The 23635-nt window shown below is 40.8% G+C and overlaps 2 protein-coding genes, 1 long non-coding RNA gene and 1 pseudogene across 5 annotated transcripts in view; 2 read left to right on the top strand and 2 right to left on the bottom strand.

Moving 5' to 3' along the window:
* Positions 1 to 4811, bottom strand: part of LOC132469192 (cytochrome P450 2J4-like) — a 16136-nt gene extending 11325 nt beyond the window's left edge. The window contains exon 1 of one of the 2 annotated variants that reach the window (XM_060067128.1): positions 4515 to 4811. In XM_060067128.1, the coding sequence (XP_059923111.1) occupies positions 4515 to 4619 (105 nt within the window). In that variant the 5' untranslated portion in view covers positions 4620 to 4811. Of the gene's footprint in view, positions 1 to 3815; positions 4084 to 4514 lie in introns of those variants that run through there. The other variant, XM_060067129.1, reaches the window with a different exon arrangement.
* LOC132469194 (cytochrome P450 2J4-like) overlaps positions 1 to 9832 on the top strand; it is a 10088-nt gene extending 256 nt beyond the window's left edge. Inside the window, exons 1-9 of one of the 2 annotated variants that reach the window (XM_060067131.1) lie at positions 499 to 631; positions 4083 to 4245; positions 5884 to 6033; positions 6219 to 6379; positions 6778 to 6954; positions 7086 to 7224; positions 8571 to 8758; positions 8852 to 8993; positions 9167 to 9832. In XM_060067131.1, the coding sequence (XP_059923114.1) occupies positions 560 to 631; positions 4083 to 4245; positions 5884 to 6033; positions 6219 to 6379; positions 6778 to 6954; positions 7086 to 7224; positions 8571 to 8758; positions 8852 to 8993; positions 9167 to 9342 (1368 nt within the window). In that variant the 5' untranslated portion in view covers positions 499 to 559 and the 3' untranslated portion in view covers positions 9343 to 9832. Of the gene's footprint in view, positions 1 to 498; positions 632 to 4082; positions 4246 to 5883; positions 6034 to 6218; positions 6380 to 6777; positions 6955 to 7085; positions 7225 to 8570; positions 8759 to 8851; positions 8994 to 9166 lie in introns of those variants that run through there. The other variant, XM_060067130.1, reaches the window with a different exon arrangement.
* LOC132469200 (uncharacterized) lies at positions 9675 to 11161 on the bottom strand. Its single transcript, XR_009528370.1, has 2 exons — positions 11020 to 11161; positions 9675 to 10466 (listed from the first exon to the last, which is right to left on the bottom strand). It is a non-coding gene; the product is annotated as an uncharacterized LOC132469200 (long non-coding RNA).
* LOC132469196 (cytochrome P450 2J4-like) lies at positions 11020 to 23635 on the top strand (annotated as a pseudogene).

Here is a 23635-nt window from a genome sequence, read left to right as displayed (position 1 = left end):
TAGTGTGTCCGTAGCAGTGCTTAAACATCAACCGAGCTGTTAAAACTTTGGTAGTCATTTAGTCAGTAACGTTAGTTAGTAATTTGTATTCCTAAACGGAGAGGGTCATTGAGCCTGATCTCGGTCCACCACCACGCGAATTCCACTGCGGTCAAGTGAGCCGCTATTCGTTCATCCACGGTTAAAGGTTGGGTATGGAATTGGCTTTTTTGGCAATTTTTGCAAAATTACTTGAAATCCTTATCATAACCCACTTACAGCCACTGAGTTAGAAGTACTGACATGAAAATTAAACAAGTCAATCATCTGTGGAACGGGCAGGGCTCGAAAAACTCCAGCCAATGATTTCCAGAGCCACCGAGTTGCATTGGACAGTAAATACGTCAATCAAACGGTCGTACTGCACTCCCCCTCCCCCGCGCCCCGCGCGCGACCCCTTCGTGCAGTACTCGTGGCCCAGAGCTCGTGACCCAGAGCAAGCTCCTGTTTGTAGTTTTCCTGCGGTAGCTACTGGAACTAGTTAATCCACATTTGGACCTAGCAGTAGAAGACAATTTCCATGGCAGACAAGACGCCACCATCCCCACCACCACCACCACCAGCAAAGAGAAGGAAAACTCTTTTTCAGAGAGTAATTGATAATAAAAACGCTGAAAGAGAAAAAATGAAATCAAGAATAATCCTAGGCGCTGCTTATAGTAATGATGATAGTAATGATTTATGTGACCGTTTAATGTTTAGAATATCTGGTGCAACTTACAGCTGAATGTAGTACCATGTTGTTTAACGAAAACCTATGCTAGCCTGGCTCGCTCTCGCGCATCTGTGTTCGCGCTCGTGCATGATTGCGCGTCCAGGTACTTGGAATGGGTGGAGTCAGAGTCAGCGTTGAAGGAGAGGGGGTAGGACCATTTGAGTTGTGTATTTTCAAAATCTGCTGGCGTTTCGCAAATCCCATACCCAACCTTTAAGCCAGCCGTCACACAAATCTTCGTGCGCCTTTACTCTAAACAGCCTTTGGGTGGTATCTCGCAACATTTTCAAAATAAAACCCTTCACCTACGTGTGTAGATATATAGAACACTAATGTCTTACGGCGGCGTCTAGAAGGTCCGCACTTGCTGCCATCTTGCCAGTCAGCTGCTCACCCATAACATTGTGTTGGTAGTGGTACATGTACTTAAATAACCATAACTTGCTACATTTTCAACCGGTTTACAAACGGTTTGGTTTCTTACAAACGTTATTAACGTGGTTATAATATTGTACCTATTTTAGAACATTATTCAATTTTTTTTTAGAATCTAACATAATTATTCATCAGTATCAAATATGCAGTGCCGTAACTACATCTCTGACGTTTAGAACAAAACAAACCGTTTGAAAATGTAGCAAGGTGGTTATGGTTATTTAAAAAGTACATGTACCACTACCAACACAGTGTTATGGCTGAGCAGCTGACTGTGGCAAGTTGGCCGCCAGTGCGGACGTTCGACTCCATTGGCCAGCAGACCCTGGGTATCACAGGTGAAACAGATACTGGATGACTGCGGGTTGTCATACATCTGGATAACACAAAAGTACAACAACATTAACTGGCTGAAAAAAATTGTTGAGCAGAGGTTAAAAGATCAATTCATCCAGAGGTGGCAGAGCGAGCTTACAAGCATGACTTCCTGTGACACGTACATAGAATTTAAACAAGAGTTTAAATTAGAAAAATACCTGATGTATGAAAACCAAAAGTCCAGACAGGCTATCTGCAATTTTAGAACGAATAACACCAGAATACCTAAAGTCACTGGAAGATACAAAGGGCTGGAAAGAAGCGAAAGAATGTGCAACATCTGCGATTCCAATTGTGTTGGCGACGAATATCATGTGCTTTTTGAGTATAAAAATGTAAACGTAATGTATTATAGAAAAAAATACCTGCCAAAATATTATGTCTATTCTCCATCTAAGATCAAACTGATTTTGCTTTTGAGGTCAAATAACCCAGGGGTTATTGCTAAAACAGGTGCCTTTCTGAGAAATGTCCTGCCATTGTTTAAGTAATGTTTTAGTTTTTTCCCTTGCCGTGCACCATTGTTTTGGTCTGTAATGATTTAAGTTGAATTTTGTGCTCCATGCCATGTGCTATGGCCGTGAGCCGTAATAAATAAATGAATGAATGAATGAATGAAAGAATATGCATGTGTAAGTTTTTCAAATGACATTTTCTCCAAATCTATACAGTAAAATCACATGGTTCCTTGTGTACACGTAGTCAGTACGACAGTTAGTATGGTCATATCAGTCAGTGCCTGAACTTACGTGAAATTCCGTCTATAGCTCACTTCATAGTGCTGACATAATGCAATTTTGCAAAGGCGAGAATATGCACGTGTAAGTTTTTCAAATGACATTTTCTCAAAATCTATACAGTAAAATCACATGGTTCCTTGTGTACAAGTAGTCAGTACGACAGTTAGTATGGTCATATCAGTCAGTGCCTGAACTTACGTGAAATTCGGTCTATAGCTCACTTCATAGTGCTGACATAATGCAATTTTGCAAAGGCGAGAATATGCACGTGTACGTTTTTCAACTGAAAATTTCTCAAAATCTATACAGTAAAATCACGTGGTTCCTTGTGTACAAGTAGTCAGTACGACAGTTAATATGGTCACATCAGTCAGTGCCTGAACTTATGTGAAATTCGGTCTATAGCTCACTTCAAAGTGCTGACATAATGCAATTTTGCAAAGGCGAGAATATGCTGATATGACGTACTGACTACTTGTACACAAGGAACCATGTGATTTTACTGTATAGATTTTGAGAAAATGTCATTTGAAAAACATACACATGCATATTCTCGCCTTTGCAAATTGCATTATGTCAGCACTTTGAAGTCAGCTATAGACCGAATTTCACATAAGTTCAGGCACTGACTGATATGAGTCATGACCATACTAACTTTTGTACTGACTACTTGTACACAAGGAACCAATTGATTTTACTGTATAGATTTTGAGAAAATGTCATTTGAAAAACGTACACGTGCATATTCTGCTGGCCAATAGAGTCGAAGGTCCGCACTGGCGGCCAACTTGCCACAGTCAGCTGCTCACCCATAACACTGTGTTGACTTGGTAGTGGTACATGTAGTTTTTAAATAACCATAACCACCTTGCTACATTTTCAAACGGTTTGTTTTGCTATAAATGGCAGAGATGTAGTTACGGCACTGCATACTTGATACTGATGAATAATTATGTTAGATTCTAAAAAAATTGAATAATGTTCTAAAATAGGTACAATATTATAGCCACGTTAATAACGTTTGTAAGAAACCAAACCGTTGGTTAACCGGTTGAAAATGTATCAAGTTATGGTTATTTAAAAAGTACATGTACCACTACCAACACAATGTTATGGGTGAGCAGCTGACTGGCAAGATTGCCCCAAGTGCGGACGTTCTAGACGCTGCCGTAAGACAGCTAGTGTTCTATATATCTACACACGTAGGTGAAGGGTTTTATTTTGAAAACGTTGCGAGATACCACACAAAGGCTGTTTAGAGTAAAGGCGCACAAAGATTTTGTGTGACGGCTGGCTTAACCGCGGATGAACGAATGGCGGCTCGCTTGACCGCAGTCGAATACTGGTCCCTTTACTTCCTCTGGACGCCAGTTAACACTTAACAGCATAGGATCACAGTCCCCGCAGAAAGTCATTCACATAATACAATAGAAAAGAACAACAACTACAACAACAAGGATAACCAATTTGGAATGTTGAAGAAGAATTTGACAAAGTAATATCCTAACCATGGAATGCAAACGGATACCCCTCTATCAAGAAGCCAATGTTATTGAATGTCCAGCCCTCTCTTTCTCTCGCCAACAATTCCCCGTCCTGGTCCGTGTTCTCCGTGGGGAGGGCCTGGGAGGGTTATGTTTTGATCAACGTAGGCTTCGAAATACGTTTGAAGTAGTACAATTAAGCAATGGCATACGGATTTGAACACACACATAATCATGTCGAACAGGGATCCTATCCCTGGACTTTAATGACATCTCCATTTTCTATTTTAGTTTGCTGAGAAATATGGACCCGTTTTTAGTCTTCGAATGATGGGTGGAAGGGTCGTGGTTGTCAACGGATACAAGCTTGTGAGGGAAGCCTTGGTCGAGAAAGGCGAAGACTATGTGGATCGCCCAAGTATACCATTGTTTGAAGAGGTCATTGGAAATAAAGGTATCGTGCTTGCATGTCTTAAAAACATCCCAAAATTACACTTAATCAGTAGACACCTTTTTTTTATCCAGAGGGAGAGACTGGCAACAATCAATGCATGAAATCAAAAATGTAAACAATATAAGTGCTCATCATTGTATCCTGGGGGTGGAGCAGTCGCTTAAGATTTGCTACTCAACCTCCAGCAATGCTTCGGGTCACAGTAACAATGTATTAAAACCATGAGCTAAAGGAACCAATTACCTGTAGTATGAAAAGGAACTACTAACCTTAACACAGAACCAGTAGCATCCAGCTGCAGCCCCGGAGCCGGACACAGTGGTGTGGCAATGGCACTGTGGTGTGGCAACGGCATTGTGGTATGGCAACGGCATTGTGGTGTGGCAACGGCATTGTGGTGTGGCAACGGCATTGTGGTGTGGCAGTTTTGGTTTTTTCTTTGTGTGTCTATCAATGTACTAATCACTGTATAGATAGATAATGATAAGCAATACATTGATAGATAGATGTTACCGAAAAACCCGACCTGCCACACCACACTGCCGTTGCCACACCACAGTGTCCGGCTCCGGGGCTGCAGTTGGATGCTATTGCACAGAACATGATGTAAAACTCTTAGTTTTGGGAGTGGTTACATGGATGTCCTCTCTAGAGGTTCAACCACCATAGTAGAGGATTTATAAAGAGATGATTGCATTAATTAATCAACCCCCTTTCCAAAGTCGTCATATCGGCAAACACATACACCGATATGATATATCTGTGATATATCAGACGATACGAACCAATTACCTGTAGATTAGAGCTCGACCAAAATATCGGTCGGGCTCTAATCAATAGTCAGATGTTTTAATTAAAGTTCTGTGTCAAAGAACACAAGTTAGTAGATAAGATGTCTTCAGAAGAGATGATTGTTTTCTAAGCTTTTTGGAGATTGAGAAGGGCTTTACTATTCTATTATTTTCTATCTGTATGGGTCTTCAAGTAAAAATACCAAATTTCTATGAAGTGTTTCCCCCAGCACCGTATGGTTAAGGCTGCCGCCTTAACAACAAAAGGGCCCCGCCTTGACTACCAATGAATTATGCATTAATAAAGTACAAAACTTGTAGGGAAAGAAAACATACTTCCATCAGGTACTAAAAATAAAGAAATAATGCATTGGTAATACTGTGCACAAAACAATAGTCGTGCCATCAAGCTTTTTGAATGAAATTGAAACGGCGGCAACTGGTGGTTGTAATATTTCGAATTGAAACCCCCTCAGCCCCCCCCCCCCCCGCGCTCTTCGACCTTCACTAAGACATTTCCTGGGGGAAACACTGCTATGCTTTACTCTAAGTCCCACTTTTTTTTATTTATTATGTGTGCCTTATTGTGCTGTTTTGTATAGTTCTCTGTTAAATGAACAAAATCTATAATGAATAAAAAGAAAAGCTAACCGAGTTGCAAATATATACAGAAATGGCTTCATAACCATCAACTATCAAAGCTTTGTTTGTGGAATCTCCCTGCTGTTTATAATAATAACAGTACAGTAACTAATCCTAACCCTAACCCTAACCCTAACCCTAGAGCTTAAACTATCAAACTAATAAATCACTTAACCAGGTCCCTGATGTTTTGTATTTCCAACAGGTCTGGTGTTGTCAAATGGCTACCAATGGAGGAAGCAGAGGAGGTTTGCCCTGCACACACTCAGAAACTTTGGACTGGGTAAAATGAGTCTGGAACCGTCAATCCAGCAGGAGTGCCAGTACCTGACTGAGGTCTTTGCTCAGCAGAAAGGTAGGCCTACTGGAGTGCTTTCATACCTTCTATAGAGGATTCAATATTAGCTAAATACGTTTTTAGGTGTGTAGGTGGTTATAGGTCATAGAAGTGTCGATTGAGTAAATGTGCAATTTTTGGTTTAAAAAGCAACCTAGGACGCAACCCCCATAGCACTTATAATAAGATTCTCACCGTCTTAGGAGCCCCTTTCGATCCTAAAATGGCACTGAACAAGGCATCATCCAATATCATCTGCTGTTTGGTGTTTGGGAAACACTTTGAGTACACTGACAAGAAGCATCAGACTATGATTGAGAACCTCAGTGAGGTGTTTTACCTTGAAGGACAAACATGGGCACAGGTAAGTCCTTTACCAATACAAGTCCAGTATTATTATTTGAAGTTATTGAATTGATATACATTTTGAAGGTATTTTAGCCTATATTAACCTTACCCATGGCCTACAGAATTAATCTTTCCAGCAGTATCAGTCAATGAGGTGCATATGTGATGCTGGAGATGTTTGTATGCTGTGTTTATTGTATCTTGTGATCATCTTTCAGTTGTCATGATCTGTCATCGGAATTACCAGCATGTTGTCAATTAAGATGGGTACACAGATCATGTAATAGCCACTGGATGATTGACAACAATAGAGTACATATGCTATACCAGAATGACCGTACATGAAATGGATGTATTGGACGCAGGTTTGAGTTGAAGTTTTCCTGTCTAAGTAGACCTTTATGTTCTCTGTAGGTGTTCAACATGGTTCCATGGCTGATGAGACATATCCCCGGACCTCACCAGAAGATATTTTCTCTGACGCGTTCAATTATGTCCTTTACTGAAGAGCAGATCAAGGAGCACAGAGTGGATCATGACCCCTCATCACCCAGAGACTATATCGACTGCTTTCTCACAGAAATGGACAAGGTACGTCTTTACCTGTGGTGGTTAATGTTTCACACAGCTGTTTGATTTCCCACTATAATTTCAATATTACATAAGCTATTATTGATATAATTTTGGTGTTTCTCTGCTGTGTGTTCCTGTGTTCTTGGTAGAATGAAGATTCCATATCCGGATTTGATATAGAAAACCTGTGTGTTTGTACACTGGACCTATTTGCTGCTGGGACTGAAACCACCACCACCACTTTGCACTGGGGACTGCTATTCATGTCCTACTACCCTGACATACAAAGTAAGGGAGAATCTTTGCTTTGCATTCATTGTGTGACCATTAGGTGACCAGATTGTGTTGAATTTTAAATCTTTAACTATGCATTTTGGAAGATTGCTTACATCCACACAATATTACAGCTCCAAATGAATCCATGTATTGATTGGGGTAGGGGGAATCTCTTTGGGGTCATCAGATGGGTAGCTGCCTAAAAAATCCCGGAGGTCTCAATAGTTACTCGAGCCATCCCATCTGTTTTCCACTTTACCAATAGCAGTGGGAAGAGGTTTTCAACAAGTGGGTCTGTTAAAAGGACAGGGGGGCACTTTTCATTCATTTATCAATTGAATACAATGTGGATGCTGCAGAATAGGTCAGAACACACAGGTTGCCTTATCTGAGGTTAAACGAAACCAAACAACCTACACACAAGAACAATCATCACTAAAATAGGTATCATAAACTTGTATTACAAAATATAAATAATAATAATTAAATGAAAAAAAGTTCCTCCATCTTCTCCAGGGGATGCAGCAGCCCCCACATGTATCCCTATACTGGTCATGTTGATTTATGGTGATCTTGAGCTCAATAAGGGCACCTTCTATTAGGCAGTGCCTGTTGTTTTGTCCCAGCCCAGGTTCCATGATGCTCAAACATCCCTCCCTTTCAGTAGTCTGATGGAAGGCGTGGCTACAAAGCCTCTACAGCCAACCTCCACAGAGGGTTATCAAGCAAATTTGCACTGCCTTGGCCACTAGATCCGATATTTCAGCCTTTTGCTTTTTGTAGGCTCCTCAGACTGGAGCCTCTCATGGCAGAGGTAGCTTGGTAGATTGGATGTGATGATCTCGGTTGTTATGATCCAGGGCTGTGTCCAGTAGGCTTTCTTTCTTACAGCTGGCCTTGTCTTGTATTCTGCTGGCACAAGGCAGTAGTGTAACTTAATCTATACATTTTGGAGGAGAGCATAGGCGGGAGCTCTCTTTCCTTTTGGTAAAACGTGTGATGCAAACGGAGGACCTGCTTGTGCCTCCAGGTCCTTGCCTCCCAGTAAGGATGTGTCTTAGGCGCTTTCCCGCCGATAGTTGAGCAAACTTGATTCCATCTGGGGTGAAGTTGATACTTTGTTTGCTTTTACCTTTGGTTTGCTAAGCGTTTACACTAAACTTTACTCAAAGCCAACCACTTAAGCGTGATGCTCGTCTATTTGAGAGAAAATCTGAGGGATCCCTCAACGTTCTCTTATTTCAGAAAATAATAATTGGCCAACTTTGTCTTTGTCTTTCATACATTTAAAAGGATCCTTGTCCCGATTAAATAACACTTTAACTGGCAGTGATATGTACTATTCTTTTATCATGCAGAGAAGGTCCAGGCTGAACTAGATACGGTAATTGGCACATCCAGGCAGCCCAGCTGGGCTGACAGAGAGAGCACTCCCTATATCAATGCCGTCATACAAGAGACTCAAAGGATGGGAAACATCTTACCTCTCAATGTTGTCCGTATGACTAACAGGGACACCCAACTTGGAAAGTACACCATCCAAAAGGTAGAAACCCATTCGAAGTCATTATTGGTCCGAACACACTTTTATTTTGAAAAGATCTCCTTATTGCCCTTATTACCCTAATTCCTCCAATAGGGTACCATGGTGATGGCCACCCTGAACTCTGTTCTTCATGATGAGTCTATGTGGGAAACGCCCGACTCCTTCAACCCTCAACACTTCCTGGACAAGAACGGCCAGGCTAGAAAGAGAGAGGCCTTCCTGCCCTTTTCAGCTGGTATGTATCTACTCCTATTGTAGCATTGATGGGTCGGCAAAGGGCCACCTGCACCTTTAAATTCGTACAGTTTATTACTGTTGGCCAAGTTTGTTTGGGTAAATTCTTTGTGCGTGTGCGTGTGTGTGTGTGTGTGTGTGTGTGTGTGTGTGTGTGTGTGTGTGTCCTCATAGGGAAGCGGGTGTGTCTTGGGGAACAGCTGGCCAGGATGGAGCTGTATCTTTTCCTCACCTCCCTCCTTCAGAGGTTTTCTTTCTCTGCCCCCCCTGGAGAAAAGCTCAGTCTGGACTACATATTAGGCACCACTCACTGTCCCAAGCCCTTTCGCCTTTGTGCCACAACACGTTGATGACAATATCCAAAGCTGCCCCATAATTATACCACTAGCATAACATCATAGCCAATATGTTATAATCAATTGCATTTGGCCATTCTGAGATTATAACACGATGAGAGCCTGAGAGACTTTTACTAATTGTGTTATAAAAGTCTAATGATTAAATGATGAATATGTTTGCGTGCTAATTTCCATCATTTTAACTGGCATTGATGATATGATTACATTTATTTCATTTGTTATTTACATTTTTGCAGTGTAACATTATGAAAAAGCCAAATAAAGTAACAGAATTGACTAGGAAGATAATTACATTTCACCTGAGGTGTGATTCTAGAAGTGTGTTATCATGTTGACCCCTTTTAGTAAAATTACCTTCCTTTTATCGATTTTTTTTTTTCTCTCAGAAAGCCCATCCCTTGAATAAACAAACACATCATTTTAAATTGGTGATTGTTTGTTTCGAATGATGTAAAACAATAAAGTAGATACACAAATCATTCACACTTGTTGTGGTCACTTGTGTTACATGATGCAATTCCGGCTGTTGGAATATTTAACTGGAATGGCTTTTCTTTAACTATTGATAATTATAGCCTATGCATAAATCCGCTTTTTTTTTCTTTCTTTTTTAACAGCTATAATTTCTGTGTTACACAGCATTTTACAAGTGTCTGATGTTCTAGGCCTATACCTATGCATCCAATAAAGGAAAAGCATTAGTTCTGGCTTTAGTAAGATTATGTTGGCCGTCAGAACTAGTGGGCAGATAGACAATGTAGATAATGATGTGGAGAGGATTTTTTTTCAAATATTTAGCTCTGAAACAGACTTTGAGCCTGTCTATTCAGCAAATTACTTCTGAATCAGGCATACATTACATAATAATAAAAAAGAAATACATAAAGGTAAGGTCCTTTGTTGGCCAACACTGTCCAAGCCTTATCATAGTTCAAACTTTCCTCTTTTCCCAAGACTTAACGTGTAATAGGCTCACTATCTGTATTTTGTGGTGTACAAGTGGATAGGGTAGGCCTACATGCCATGCACGTTATCTACGTTATCACTTCTGTTTGGATCTCATTAAAAGACCCGAACGCTCGACTTTTGTCACACAACCACTCACACCCACACAGCTATATGGTGCGTTCGAGTATTCTCTGCGAGCCGACTCGGATCTCGGATCGGACGCCACGCCCACACTAAAATCGTTTTATTATGTTTTGAGCGTAGGTCGTCGGAGAAAAACATGGACGCCACCCGGAAAGCTATTGTTGCGGTAGCATTGGCCGACTACTACTACTATTTTCATTTATATTATTTCAGGACTACGAAATAATATAAATGAAACGGTGCGTTTTCACCGTACGAAAACGCAGCCATTTGAACTTCTACAATTTTCACTTCATTTCATGTTTCAATGTATCATCTGCATATGTAAGTTATTACAGCAATACGAGTGATTGAAATTGCGATTTAAACCACCAAAGCGGTCCAAACACAATGAAAACAGTTCACTGAATGTCACACTGGGCGCATCCATCTTCAATTCTATCTCGGAAGCCTCGCTCGGTCACCGCTGAGTTCAAACGAGATGGCGAGATCGACTTCCGAGGAAAAGGGGCGTGTTTGTGCGTGTCGCTAGGCAACGTCCTCGGAGCTCCGAGACGGATGGATATTAAAACGCACCAATAATTCAGGAGGCTCTGACATAACCTTTCACCCGTTCTTCTCCAGACAATTTAGCAGGGCAAACTCAAATCGCCGGCAGAGTGGGCGGAGGCCAGTCTAACTACAAGACGTGCCCAAACTCGGAAACACCTATCTTAACCGTTGTTCTTCTTTCAAGCGGTCGGGCTACAACAATCTCAACCAACACGTCGCTTAAGTGCATAAGCAATGGCGTTGTTCGCTGAAATATTAGCCTTGGAGTGGATGGACACTAGATGTGTATTTATATTCTTCTTGGTGTTCCTGCTCCTTGCTGATTATTTAAAGCACAGAGTCCCGGCTGATTTTCCTCCGGGACCCTGGGCTATCCCTTTCATCGGGGACGTCCACCGAATCAACCCCAGCCAAATACATCTGCAGTTTGACAAGGTATGTGTGTTGCACGAATCGGAGCTAAATCTGTTAAACGTAGAGTGCGGTTTTGTGTCCGCGCAGCAGTGCTTAAACATCAATCGGCAAGTGAAATCGATGTTAAAAGTTTGGTAGTCATGTAAGGGTGATTCATTTAGCATGACCAATTTAGCATCTGATCTCGGTCCAACACCGCGAGAATTCCGGTATCACATCGAATTCTGCGACCCACCGAAATGTGTGACCCCAGAGGGCGCTGTTGCACATTTTCTGCAACATGCACGTTTGCATGTTTAAAACATAAGATCTCCCCTCAACCGTGGGTCTTTCTTTTCTTGATGCTAACATTAATTCTAAACAGCGTTTTACACAGTAGCCTATAATAGGAAATGCTCAAAGGTAAATTAGCGTAATTTAACACTGACTGTAGCTTTTGAGGACCGTACTATACGCCCTATCATTGTATGGGTCTGTAAAGTGCGAATCAAATCAAAACAAATGTATTTATTAAGAACCTTTAATAAAAAGATAATTGGTTAGAGGGATATCTTATGTTTTATTTATGTTTTTGTCATGCCTGTCTACGCTTCAAACTCATGCATATTGCAAAAAATATGCAACAGCGCACCCTGCGGTCACACTTTTAGGTGGGTCACAGAATTCGGTTTAACATCGGTCCCTTACTGCCTCTGCACGCCAGATAACAGAATAGGATCACAGTCCCCGCAGATGCATTATCTTTATAAAAGAACAACAACTTTAACAACAAGGATAACAAATATGGAATGTTGAAGAAGAATTTGACAAAGTAATATCCTGTAATCCAAAAGGATACCCCGCCGTTTGATCAACGTAGGCTTCGAAATAAGTTTGAAGTCGTAGGCCTACAACAAACTACAAACAAGAATACAGAATTGAAGATCCATATAATCATGTTAGCAGGGAAGCTTTTTTATTTAATAAATCAAATCAAATCTCCAATTTCTGTTTTAGTTTGCTGAGAAATATGGACCCATTTTTAGTCTTCGAATGATGGGTGGAAGGGTCGTGGTTGTCAACGGATACAAGCTTGTGAGGGAAGCCTTGGTCGAGAAAGGCGAAGACTATGTGGATCGCCCAACTGAACCATTGTTTGAAGAGTTGATTGGAAATAAAGGTATTGTGCTTGCATGTCTTTAAAACATCCCCAAATTACACTTATTCAGTAGACACAGTAAACAGGGGGAGATTGGCAACAATCAATGCATAAAATAAAAAAGTAAGCAATATAAGTGTTCATGTAATAAGGTGTATATTGGTATCAGAAACACAGTGCATGGTGGTGGTGCCTTGCAACAAAGAGATATAAATTGGAGCCTGATCGATACTGGATTTTAGGTGCCAATATCGATACATCAGCCTTTATTCTATATCATGGTCCTGGTGTTGGAGCAACCCCTTAAGATTTGCCACTCACCTTCAAGCAATGCTTCAGGCCACAGTAACATCGTATTAAAACAGTGGGCTAAAGGAACCAATTACCTGTAGTATGGGGAGGAGCTACTGACCTTCACACAGAACAGGTTGTGAAACTATTACTGTCCGTCCACACCAGAAGCGAATTGAGCGACCAAATCGCCGGAAGTCATTCACTTTCTATGGGCAAGAGCGACCAAAGCGACCAAAGCGACCAACGCTACCAGCGGCCAAAGTTGAGCGACCAGAGCGTCAAAAAGAAGTTGAAAACTTTTTAACTTTATGCAAATGACTATTATTCGCTTCAGCGACCAAACACTGACAGCCAATCGGAATGTAGACGCTCTTCGCTTGCGTGGATCCCAGGGAACATCGGCAGGCACTTTGGTTCCTACCTACCTTTATTCACTCACTGAACAAAATGTCGGCTGAAGTATTAATCGCGGCTGTAACTGGGCACCCGGTGTTGTACGAACCCACCCTTTTTCAGTTCAGAGATCGAAACGCCATAGTGGTTTGGATATCAAGTGATGATAAGCGGGAGAATTTATAGGCTACATCTAGAACGTTCGTATTTAAGCGGGAATCATTATAATTTGCTCTACATGCCACCAATCTAACCAACCAATCGCGTGTAGCATGCTTTAAACAAAACCGTCACATAAACAAACTAATCGACAAGACGAGGGATAAATGACAAGGGATATATCTCTTGTCTTTTATCCCTCTATTCCCCACTATTCACGGAGCCTGAGGTGAATAATTTTTAATTAAATAGTCTAGATAGATAGATAGTCAAGTCTTTATTAATACCAAACGACACAAATCGTCGGGAATCCATTTAGGTGGTTCGTCCCACACAGGACAGTAGCCTACAAGACCACACAGAACAAGTCTGACTGGACATACACACAATACATCACATTAAAACTAGACACGCGTTGATAGATAGATAGACAGAAAGACCTAGATAGATAGATATGTTCCATTATTTGCCTTGCGGAGCCAACCAGTCCTGTGCACGTATGCAAATTAGCCATGTGCGCTAACGTCTACGTCTTTTTGAATACGACGAATGAGTACAGATCATGATTTGCAGATCCAGATCAGTGAAACATATTTCAACTACTACAGCACGCAGGGTTTTTTGTTCTCGGTTGTAATTAGCCTACATTTTAGGATTTTATATTGGGGGGAATCACTGTCCTACTTGTTGTCGAAGCACTTTATCGAACAAGCAAAACCGTCTCGGCAATATGGCCAAGGTGTATGGGAGAGTTCAATATTTGATATGGCTGTCTGTAGGGCCTACTAAACGCATACGGCTCCTTTAAATGCGTCTGCATAATTGAATTGTACGTCATGAGCGACTTGAGCGACCAAAGCGAACAGAAAAATTCGCAGCGAAAATTCGCAGCGCTCCTGGTGTGGACGTACAGTTAGTGTTGGGAGTTGTTACACGGATATGCTCTCTAGAGGTTCAACCACCACAGTAGAGGATTCATAAAGAAGTGATTCAATTAATTATCTACACCAGGGATCGGCAACCCTAGGCACGGGGCAGCATAATCATTGGCAAGCTTAAAGAAAAAATATATATATTATTTATTTTAATTATTATTATTAAAAAAATTCACAGCACAATGCGGCAGCATAATCACTACTACTACCGATTTTTTTTTTTACTGTTTTGGCCATTTCCTCCCAGTGAAAATATGTTTAAATTAGTTACAGAAAGCAGTGTTCTGAAATGGGATCAAGCAATAGTTTTTAAGCCTATGTTGTGAGTAATAGAGAAGAAAATATTTAAAATATTGTTGCAAATGGCCTGTATGCATCACCTTCACATGGTATTGCAAAGCTGTACATGTCTTAAAGATATTGATGTGGATGGTTCCAACATTCTCATATATTCTCGTTTTTTACATTTCTCAGAGTGCAAATATGTTTTTGAAGGAGTTTCTGGAAATGGTGTTTTAAGATGGGACATATGTAGTTATAATTTGTAAACCCATGTTGCAAATATATCAACCAAAAAAACATGTAAAATGTTGATGCATGATTTTGGACAATATGGAAATAGTACAATTCCAGGTCTTCTGGAAATGTTTTTGGTCGCTGTGTCATAATTCAGCTTAATATTTAATATATTGTTGCTTAAGGCACACTCATTAACGAGAAAATGTCAAACTGGCACTACATGTTGAAAAGGTTGCTGACCCCTGATCTACACCATTCCCAAAGTTTTCATATCGGCAAACACAAACACCGATAGCGATGTATCTGTGACAGGCCATCCGATATATCGGTCAGGCTGTAATCAATAGTCAGACACTCTCATTAAAGTGCTATGTCAAAGTACACAAGTCAGTTGATAAGATGTCTGTAGAAGAGATGATTGTTTTGTAAGCTTTTTGAAGATTGAGAAGAGCTTTACTATTCTATCTACTCTTTATCTGTATGATTATGGGTAAAGATACCAAATTTCTATATCTCTACATTCTAAGAAACCGAGTAGTAGCAAATATATACATGAATGGCTTTTTAACCATCAACCATCAAAGCTTTGTTTGTGGCTGCTCCCTGCTGTTCATAATAATAACAGTACAATAAATAACCGTAACCCTAGAGTTTAAACTATGAAACTAATAAATCACAATTTTTTATTTCCAACAGGTTTGGTGAGTTCTAATGGCTACCAATGGAGGCAGCAGAGGAGATTTGCCCTGCACACACTCAGAAACTTTGGTTTGGGTAAAGTTAGTCTGGAACCGTCCATCCAGCAGGAGTGCCAGTACCTGACTGAGGTCTTTGCTCAACAGGAAGGTAGGCCTACTGGAGTGCTTTCATAGAGTATTCAGTATAAGCTCAATACAAAGCAATTTAGGACGCTAGCCAACACCCATAGCTCTTCTAATAAGAATCTCATCGTCTTAGGAGCTCCCTTCGATCCTAAAATGGCACTGACCAAGGCGGTGTCCAATATCATCTGCTGTTTGGTGGTTGGGAAACGCTTTGAGTACACTGAGAAGAAGCATCAGACTATGATTGAGAACATCAATGACCTGTTTTACCTTTCAGGACAAACATGGGCACAGGTAAGTCCTTTACCTATACAAGTCCAGTATTATTATTTGAAGTTATTGAATTTATATACATTTTTACTGTATTTTAGCATATATTAACCTCACCCATGGCCTACAGAATTGATCTTTCCAACAGTACCAGTCAATGAGATGTATATGTGATGCTGGAGATGTTTGTATGCTGTGTTAATTGTATCTTGTGATCATCTTTCAGTTGTCATGATCTGTCATCAGAATTACCAGCATGTTGTCAATTAAGATGGGTACACAGATCATGTAATAGCCACTGGATGATTGACAACAATAGAGTACATATGCTATACCAGAATGGCCGTACATCAAATGGATGGATTGGACGCAGTTTTGAGGTTTCCTGTCTAAGCAGCCCTTTGTGTTCTCTGTAGGTGTTCAACATGGTTCCATGGCTGATGAGACATATCCCCGGACCTCACAAGAAGATATTTTCTTTGACGCGTTCAATTATATCCTTTACTGAAGAGCAGATCAAAGAGCACAGAGTGGATCATGACCCCTCATCACCCAGAGACTATATTGACTGCTTTCTCACAGAAATGGACAAGGTACGTCTGTACCTGTGGTGGTTAATGTTTCACACAGCTGCCCTGCAGACCGTTTGATTTCCCATTATAAATTAAATGTTACATAAGCTATTATTGATATCATTTTGGTGTTTCTCTGCTGTGCGTTCCTGTGTTCTTGGTAGAATGAGGATTCCAAATCTGCATTTGACATAGAGAACCTGTGTGTTTGTACACTGGACCTATTTGCTGCTGGGACTGAAACCACCAGCACCACGCTGCACTGGGGACTGCTATTCATGTCCTACTACCCTGACATACAAAGTAAGGGAGAATCTTTGTGTTTTGCATTCATTGTGTGACCATTAGGTGACCAGAGTTTGTTGAATTTTGAATGAAAAATGAATCCATGTAATGAGGTTTAGATTGGGTTAGGGGGAATCTCTTTAGGGTCATCAGATGGGAAGCTGCCTTAAAAAATCTCTGGAGGTCTCAATAGTTACTCCTGCCATCCCTTGTGTACCCCCTTTCCACTTTACCATTAGCAGTGGGAAGAGCTTTTCAACAAGTGGGGCTGTTAAAAGGGCCAGGGGGCACTTTTTATATCAATTGAATACAATGCAGATGCTGCAGAATAGGTCAGAACACACAGGTGGCCAGTCTAGTTCACTTTATCTGAGGTTAAACCAAACCAAACAACCTACACGAAATTTAAAAACTGAAATAAATTAAAAGTCAAGAACACACTGATGGAAGATATATAAATATGACATATAATTATGAAGGAAAGATGTTCCAATTAATGTAATACTGTGCCCCCGCTTTCAGGTGACTGGGCTGCAGAGCAATGGTCGAATGTCATGTTCAGCTTGTTCATAATGCTCTAATCGGGATTCAAGCTCTCAACCTAAGGTCACCTGTACAAGGCATTATCCCATTGTGCCACTTATAAACCTGAACTGCAGCCTCATTCACATGGTCAAAATTTATATTGATAAGCACACAACATCCAGAAAACTCAAAGCACACATTTCTCAAGTGAATTAAGGGCTTTCTTCAAAGCATATACCTGAAAAATCTTTGAAATTCTGGGGTAATTAAACATTTGTAATCAAGAACAATAACGGAAGAAATATAAATATGACAGAGTTAATTCCGAAGGAGAAATGGTTAACGAAAAAGTTCCCCTTAATGCCATACTGTGTCTTGGCAGTCAGATTCTTGGAAACTAATGAGCCGGAATGTTGATTGCCTGGTGAATTTCAGGTGCTGTTCAATGTTGTGTTTCTTAAATGAGTGACAATGACAGAATGTCATGTTCAGCATGCTCCAATCAGGATTCGAACTCTCAACCTAAGGATCACCAGTACACGGTATTATCCCGTTGAGCCACTGACATTCCTGATCTGCATAATAAGCCTCATTCACATCGTGAAAATGTCGATTGATAAGCACACAACATCAAGAAAATCTCCAAGCACTCATTACACAAGAGAATTAAGGGCTTTCTTAAAAGAGTACAGATCGGAAAATTTGGACTGTTAATGGTATCCACATAATGATAGCCGTATGGTAGTTATACAATAACAAAATGGTCATATAGGCAAAATTGGTTGAGACTGTGGACGTTTGGCTTTTCTATGAAATTGTGGGAAAAGTAAACATTTTTAGAGCAGAAGACCAGGGTGAAAAAGATGCATCTGATTTTGGAGATTAATATGATGAAAGAATTTTGAGTCCAGGTCAATCTCGTAAGGAGAAATAAGTCTAGGTCATATTTTTTGTAAATAGCGCCACCTTTGGGTGCAGTACCACAATTTGGGATTATTAGTAGTGGGGGGGTATTGGTATCCACCTAATAATAGTCATATGTTTTTTTATATAATAACAAAATGGTCATATAAGAAAAATGGACTCACTGCTCCAACTTTATTGGCCAATATTTCTCAAATGGAACCAAGTAAAACAAATTCTGTAAAGATTTTATGTGGCGATTTTGGTGAATTTTTGATTATTTTTGTAGCCTGTGAATCTTTTTATCATGTTTAGCTTTAATATGAAATTGTGGGGAAAGTATACATTTTTAGGGCATAAGACATGATTTTATAAATGCTGTCTGATTCTAGAGATTAATATTCTGAATTTTTTTTGAGTCCAGGTCAATCAGGTGAGGGGAAATAAGCCTAATTCATGATATTTTGGGTTTCTGGGTAGAGGGGGTTATTGGTAACCATACCTGACATTTTTAAGAGTTTTCGACTTACGGTATAAGCTGCAGTATGACTTTTACAGAATTTCAGAAATAAAAAAATGTTACAGAAACAATAGGGACCAAGCAGCTTTGCTGCAAGGACCCCTAATTATACATCACACATCATCTCCAGGGGATGCAGCAGCAGCCCCCACATGTATGCTTTTACCACTCACATGTTGATTGATGGTGATTTTGACTAAGGGAATATAAGGGAACCTTCTATAAGGCAGAACCTTCTATAAGGCAGAGCTTGTTGTTTTGTCCCAGCCCAGGTTCCATGATGCGCAAACATCCATCCCTTTCAGTAGTCTGGTGGAAGGCGTGCTACAATATTTGCTAAATTAAAATATAGAGTGGGAGTGGGTTTATATTTCCATTTGAAAGTAATAGTAAGCCGTTCTGCCTTATATGCCCTCCGTCATTAGCGCATTTCAAGGTTTCAAATCTTCAGCGCCACTTCAGCTCACTCCATGCTAACATCGACCAGCAATTTCCAAAAGGGACTGAACTTTACTGTAAATTAATCCCTTTGAAAAGTCAGGCAGAATAGCAGACACAGTTCCAAAACTTTACGAAGCATTAGGAGACCGTAACGCTTGCATCGTATGGGGTCGGCTGCCGCCTTGCATGGTTGACTCTGCCGTCAGTGCTTCAATTATTGTATTAACCGATGTAAGTCAGCTTTGGATAAAAGCGTCTGCTAAATGCCCTAATTGTAATTGTATCCACTGGCTTGGAACAAGCCATACAATGATGGGAAGTTCGTTTATCAATGCCTCATTGACGTTGTCGAAATCTTGTCTCCTCTAAACGACAAACTAAAACAAATGGTATCTGACGTCCAACTGTCCAGCCACACTGTTGAACACAGGATTTCAGACATTAATAATTGCAGTTGCACTCTGATCTTCAAGCATTCAAGTATTTTAGTGTCGCATTGGATGAGTCTTGTGACACACAAAACAAGCCTCAGTTGGCAATATTTGCACGTTCTGTGTCAAACGGTTGCGTCATCAAAGAAGAACTCCTTGATATTATGCCATTAAAAGGCAGAACTTGGGGCATAGATGTGAAAGGAACCATGATGGCTGCATTTGTGAAGCAAATTACAGTAAATCTGTCTGAGTAGAGGTCTGTGGTGTGTGTGTGTGTGTGTGTGTGTGTGTGTGTGTGTGTGTGTGTGTGTGTGTGTGTGTGTGTGTGTGTGTGTGTGTGTGTGTGTGTGTGTGTGTGTGTGTGTGTGTGTGTGTGTGATGTGGCTCTCTGCAGTAACACAGTAAAAAAAAATGGCTCTTTGACTGGATGGCCACCCCTGTTCTAAACGTTCCAATTAAATAACACTTTAACTGGCAGTGATATGTACTATTCTTTTATCATGCAGAAAAGGTCCAGGCTGAACTAGATACTGTAATTGGCACATCCAGGCAGCCCAGCTGGCCTGACAGAGAGAACACTCCCTATATTAATGCCGTCATACAAGAGACTCAAAGGATGGGAAAAACATCTTACCGCTCAATCTTATCCGTGTAACTAACAAAGAAACCCACCTTGGAAAGTACACCATCCCAAAGGTAGAAACCCATTCCAAAGTCATTATAAGTCCGAACACACTTTTATTGAAAAAATCTCCTTATTGCCCTTATTGCCCTAATTCCTCCAATAGGGTACCATGGTGATGGCCACCCTGAACTCGGTTCTTCATGATGAGTCTATGTGGGAAACGCCCGACTCCTTCAACCCTCAGCACTTCCTGGATAAGAACGGCCAGGCTAGAAAGAGAGAGGCCTTCCTGCCCTTTTCAGCTGGTATGTATCTACTCCTATTGTAGCGTTGATGGGTCCGGAAATATGGAAGCATATATGTCGCAAAATTCAAATGGCAATGCAATTTGCAATTGACAATTCATCATGCAATTAAATAATGTAATTTGTAAATACGATTTTGTAAAATGTTTTGGAAAACGTATCAGCCAATCGCGTCTGGGCGGGATCTACGTCACTTCCTCGTCAGACTTGATCATCCACGACCTAGCAGCACTTGGCACTTTCTTTTCTATGCTTAGCATTGTGCCAGGTTTGATTGGGTTAACGTATTTAGTAATAACGTGAAAATGGGGGAAAAGACGGTCGCGGAGCTGCTGCGGGAGGCTGCTGCAGCTCTAGATGAGCAGCGGGATGCAGGGTCCGAAACAGCGACTAACATGCCTGCACCGGATCGTACCGGAGAAGGGCGCGCAAACCGCGTGTGCCACTTTTCTGCTTGCATAGGCTACTTTAGTGAAATAACTAGTCTAGGGGGTGTAGGGGTTGGCTTAGCGCAGTTTTCTTGTAACCGAAAGGTTGCTAGTTCGATCCCCAGCTGAGTGTTAATGTGTCCCTGAGCAAGACACTTAACCCTAACTGCTCCTGACGAGCTGGCTGCCGCCTTGCATGGTTGACTCTGCTGTCGTTGTGTTAACCGATGTAAGTCACTTTGGATAAAAGCGTCTGCTAAATGCACTAATTACAGTCTGGGGCGTTATCTCCCTTGGACGATCTGTAGGTATGAATTGTTGATCTGAATAAACGTTGTGTCTCAGAGTGATACTGCCTTGCGTCACATTGATTCTCGAGCTCGCTGCTTTGCTCAGAGACGATACAGAGCAAGAGACCACCACATCAGGCGACCGAAATGATAGCGAAAGAGTGAATAACGTAATTTTTGGCTGGGTTGTAGCCAGTGGAGGGAAACACATAGGTTTTGAATAATGGTGTAATGGCCTCTTTTTGGAAACAAGGCAAATACCATGGTCTATAATAACATGGACCGTCGGGTCACAAGTTGATCTGGCTGCCTCCTGCGCTTAGGAAGTTGTGCTTTTTAGTACTAGTCTGCAGATGATGACGTTTCTGTGGAATGGAATCTCATCTTGAAATATTTCCCCCAAAAAATGGTAGGCAATGAGTTTGAATCCCGTATTTATTAAAAAAACAAAAACATTTTCCATTTATTTTGGTTTAAAATGGTTCTATGTGACAAGTTTCCTCCAATTAGAATCCAAATACGAATGAGATGGGTATGTTTCTGAAATTTTATTGAAAACAAATCAAAGAGGCATTCGAAAGGACAGCCACATGTCTTTTCCCGATTTCCAACAGCTGCCGTAGCCACGACAACAAGCAACGTATTCGGCTGATGGTCACCAGTTAACACGGTCACTAGTTGACCTGAAACACCGGTTTGCGTGCCCTTCTCCGGTCTGATCCGGTGCAGGCATGTTAGTCGCTGTTTCGAACCCTGCATCCCGCTGCTCCTCTAGAGCTGCAGCGGCCTCCCGCAAGCAGCTCCGCGACCGTCTTTTCCGCCATTTTCACGTTATTACTATATACGTCAAACCTGGCACACTGCTAGGCATAGAAAAGAAAGTGCCAACTATCAAGTAGGCTACTAGGTCGTGGATGATCTGGTCTGACGAGGAATTGACGTAGTTCCCGCCCAGACGCAATTGACTGATACGTTTTGCAAAATCTTTTGCAAAGCGTTTTGCATAATCTTTTGCAAAGCGTTTTGCGGATTGAAATGTATTTTGAATTTCGCAACACAGGGAGCGTGGCGAAGTGCATTGCAATCTCGGGGACGCTATAGCTTTTCAATTTGAATAAAGGGACTAAAAAATTTTGAAAAATGTTATTCCATTTTTATTGTTATAACTTGCAAATTTTATTGAGGTTTTCATTGTTACTTCTCATATTAAAATGCACTTTGAATAACGTATTTACAAATTACATTATTAAATTGCATAATGAATTGTCAATTGCATAATGTGATGACTTATTGAATTGCAAATTGCATTGCCATTTGAATTTTGCTACATATATGCTTCCATACGGAAAGGGCAAGCAGTAGTGGTGGGGAAAATCATCAATTTTGGCAGGGTGCTTTAAAGTCACTGTGATGTGTGGGTGGTTTGTTTAATGGTGGTAGGAGTTTCCTACAATGTTTGTATCATTTGAATACCTGCTTGTATTGTCATATTAATCCACATATTAAGCAGTGTTGATTCGGAATCTTTACAGACCATTTTATTTTTTACATTTTAATACTGCTGCCACGTTTGTTTGGGTCAATTGTGTGTGTGTGTGTGTGTGTGTGTGTGTGTGTGTGTGTGTGTGTGTGTGTGTGTGTGTGTGTGTGTGTGTGTGTGTGTGTGTGTGTGTGTGTGTGTGTGTGTGTGTGTGTGTGTGTGTGTGTGTGTGTGTGTGTGTCCTCATAGGGAAGCGGGTGTGTCTTGGGGAACAGCTGGCCAGGATGGAGCTGTATCTTTTCTTCACCTCCCTCCTTCAGAGGTTTTCTTTCTCTGCCCCCCCTGGAGAAAAGCTCAGTCTGGACTACATATTAGGCACCACGCACTGTCCCAAGCCCTTTCGCCTTTGTGCCACACCACGTTGAAGACGATATCCTTCCCTATGATTAAACCTCTAGCATCATAGCCAATATGTTATAATCAATTGCATGCTGCCATTTTGAGAACACGATGTGAGCCTGAGAGACTTTTACGAATTGTGTTGTAAAAGTCTAATGAATGAATGATGAATATATTTCCGTGCTAATTTCCAGAATGTTAATGCGCGGTGATGATACGCTCACATTTTCTTCAGTAGTTATTTTTACGTTTTTTGCAGTGTAACATTATTAAATAAGCCAAATAAGGTAACACAATTGACTTGGAAGATGCTAATAATTACATTTAACCTGAAGTGTAATTGTAGAAATGCGTTAACAAGTTGACCTTTTTAGTAAAATGACCTTATTCTCATCGATACAATTTTTTTCTCTCCAAAAAGCCTATATATTCCTTAAATAAAAATGTTTCGAATGATAAAACAAAAAATACACACAAATCCGTCACA

The sequence above is a fragment of the Gadus macrocephalus genome, chromosome 12 (genome assembly GCF_031168955.1).
Source record: "Gadus macrocephalus chromosome 12, ASM3116895v1".
NCBI lineage: Eukaryota > Metazoa > Chordata > Actinopteri > Gadiformes > Gadidae > Gadus > Gadus macrocephalus.
This window is presented reverse-complemented; position numbering and strand designations above follow the sequence as displayed.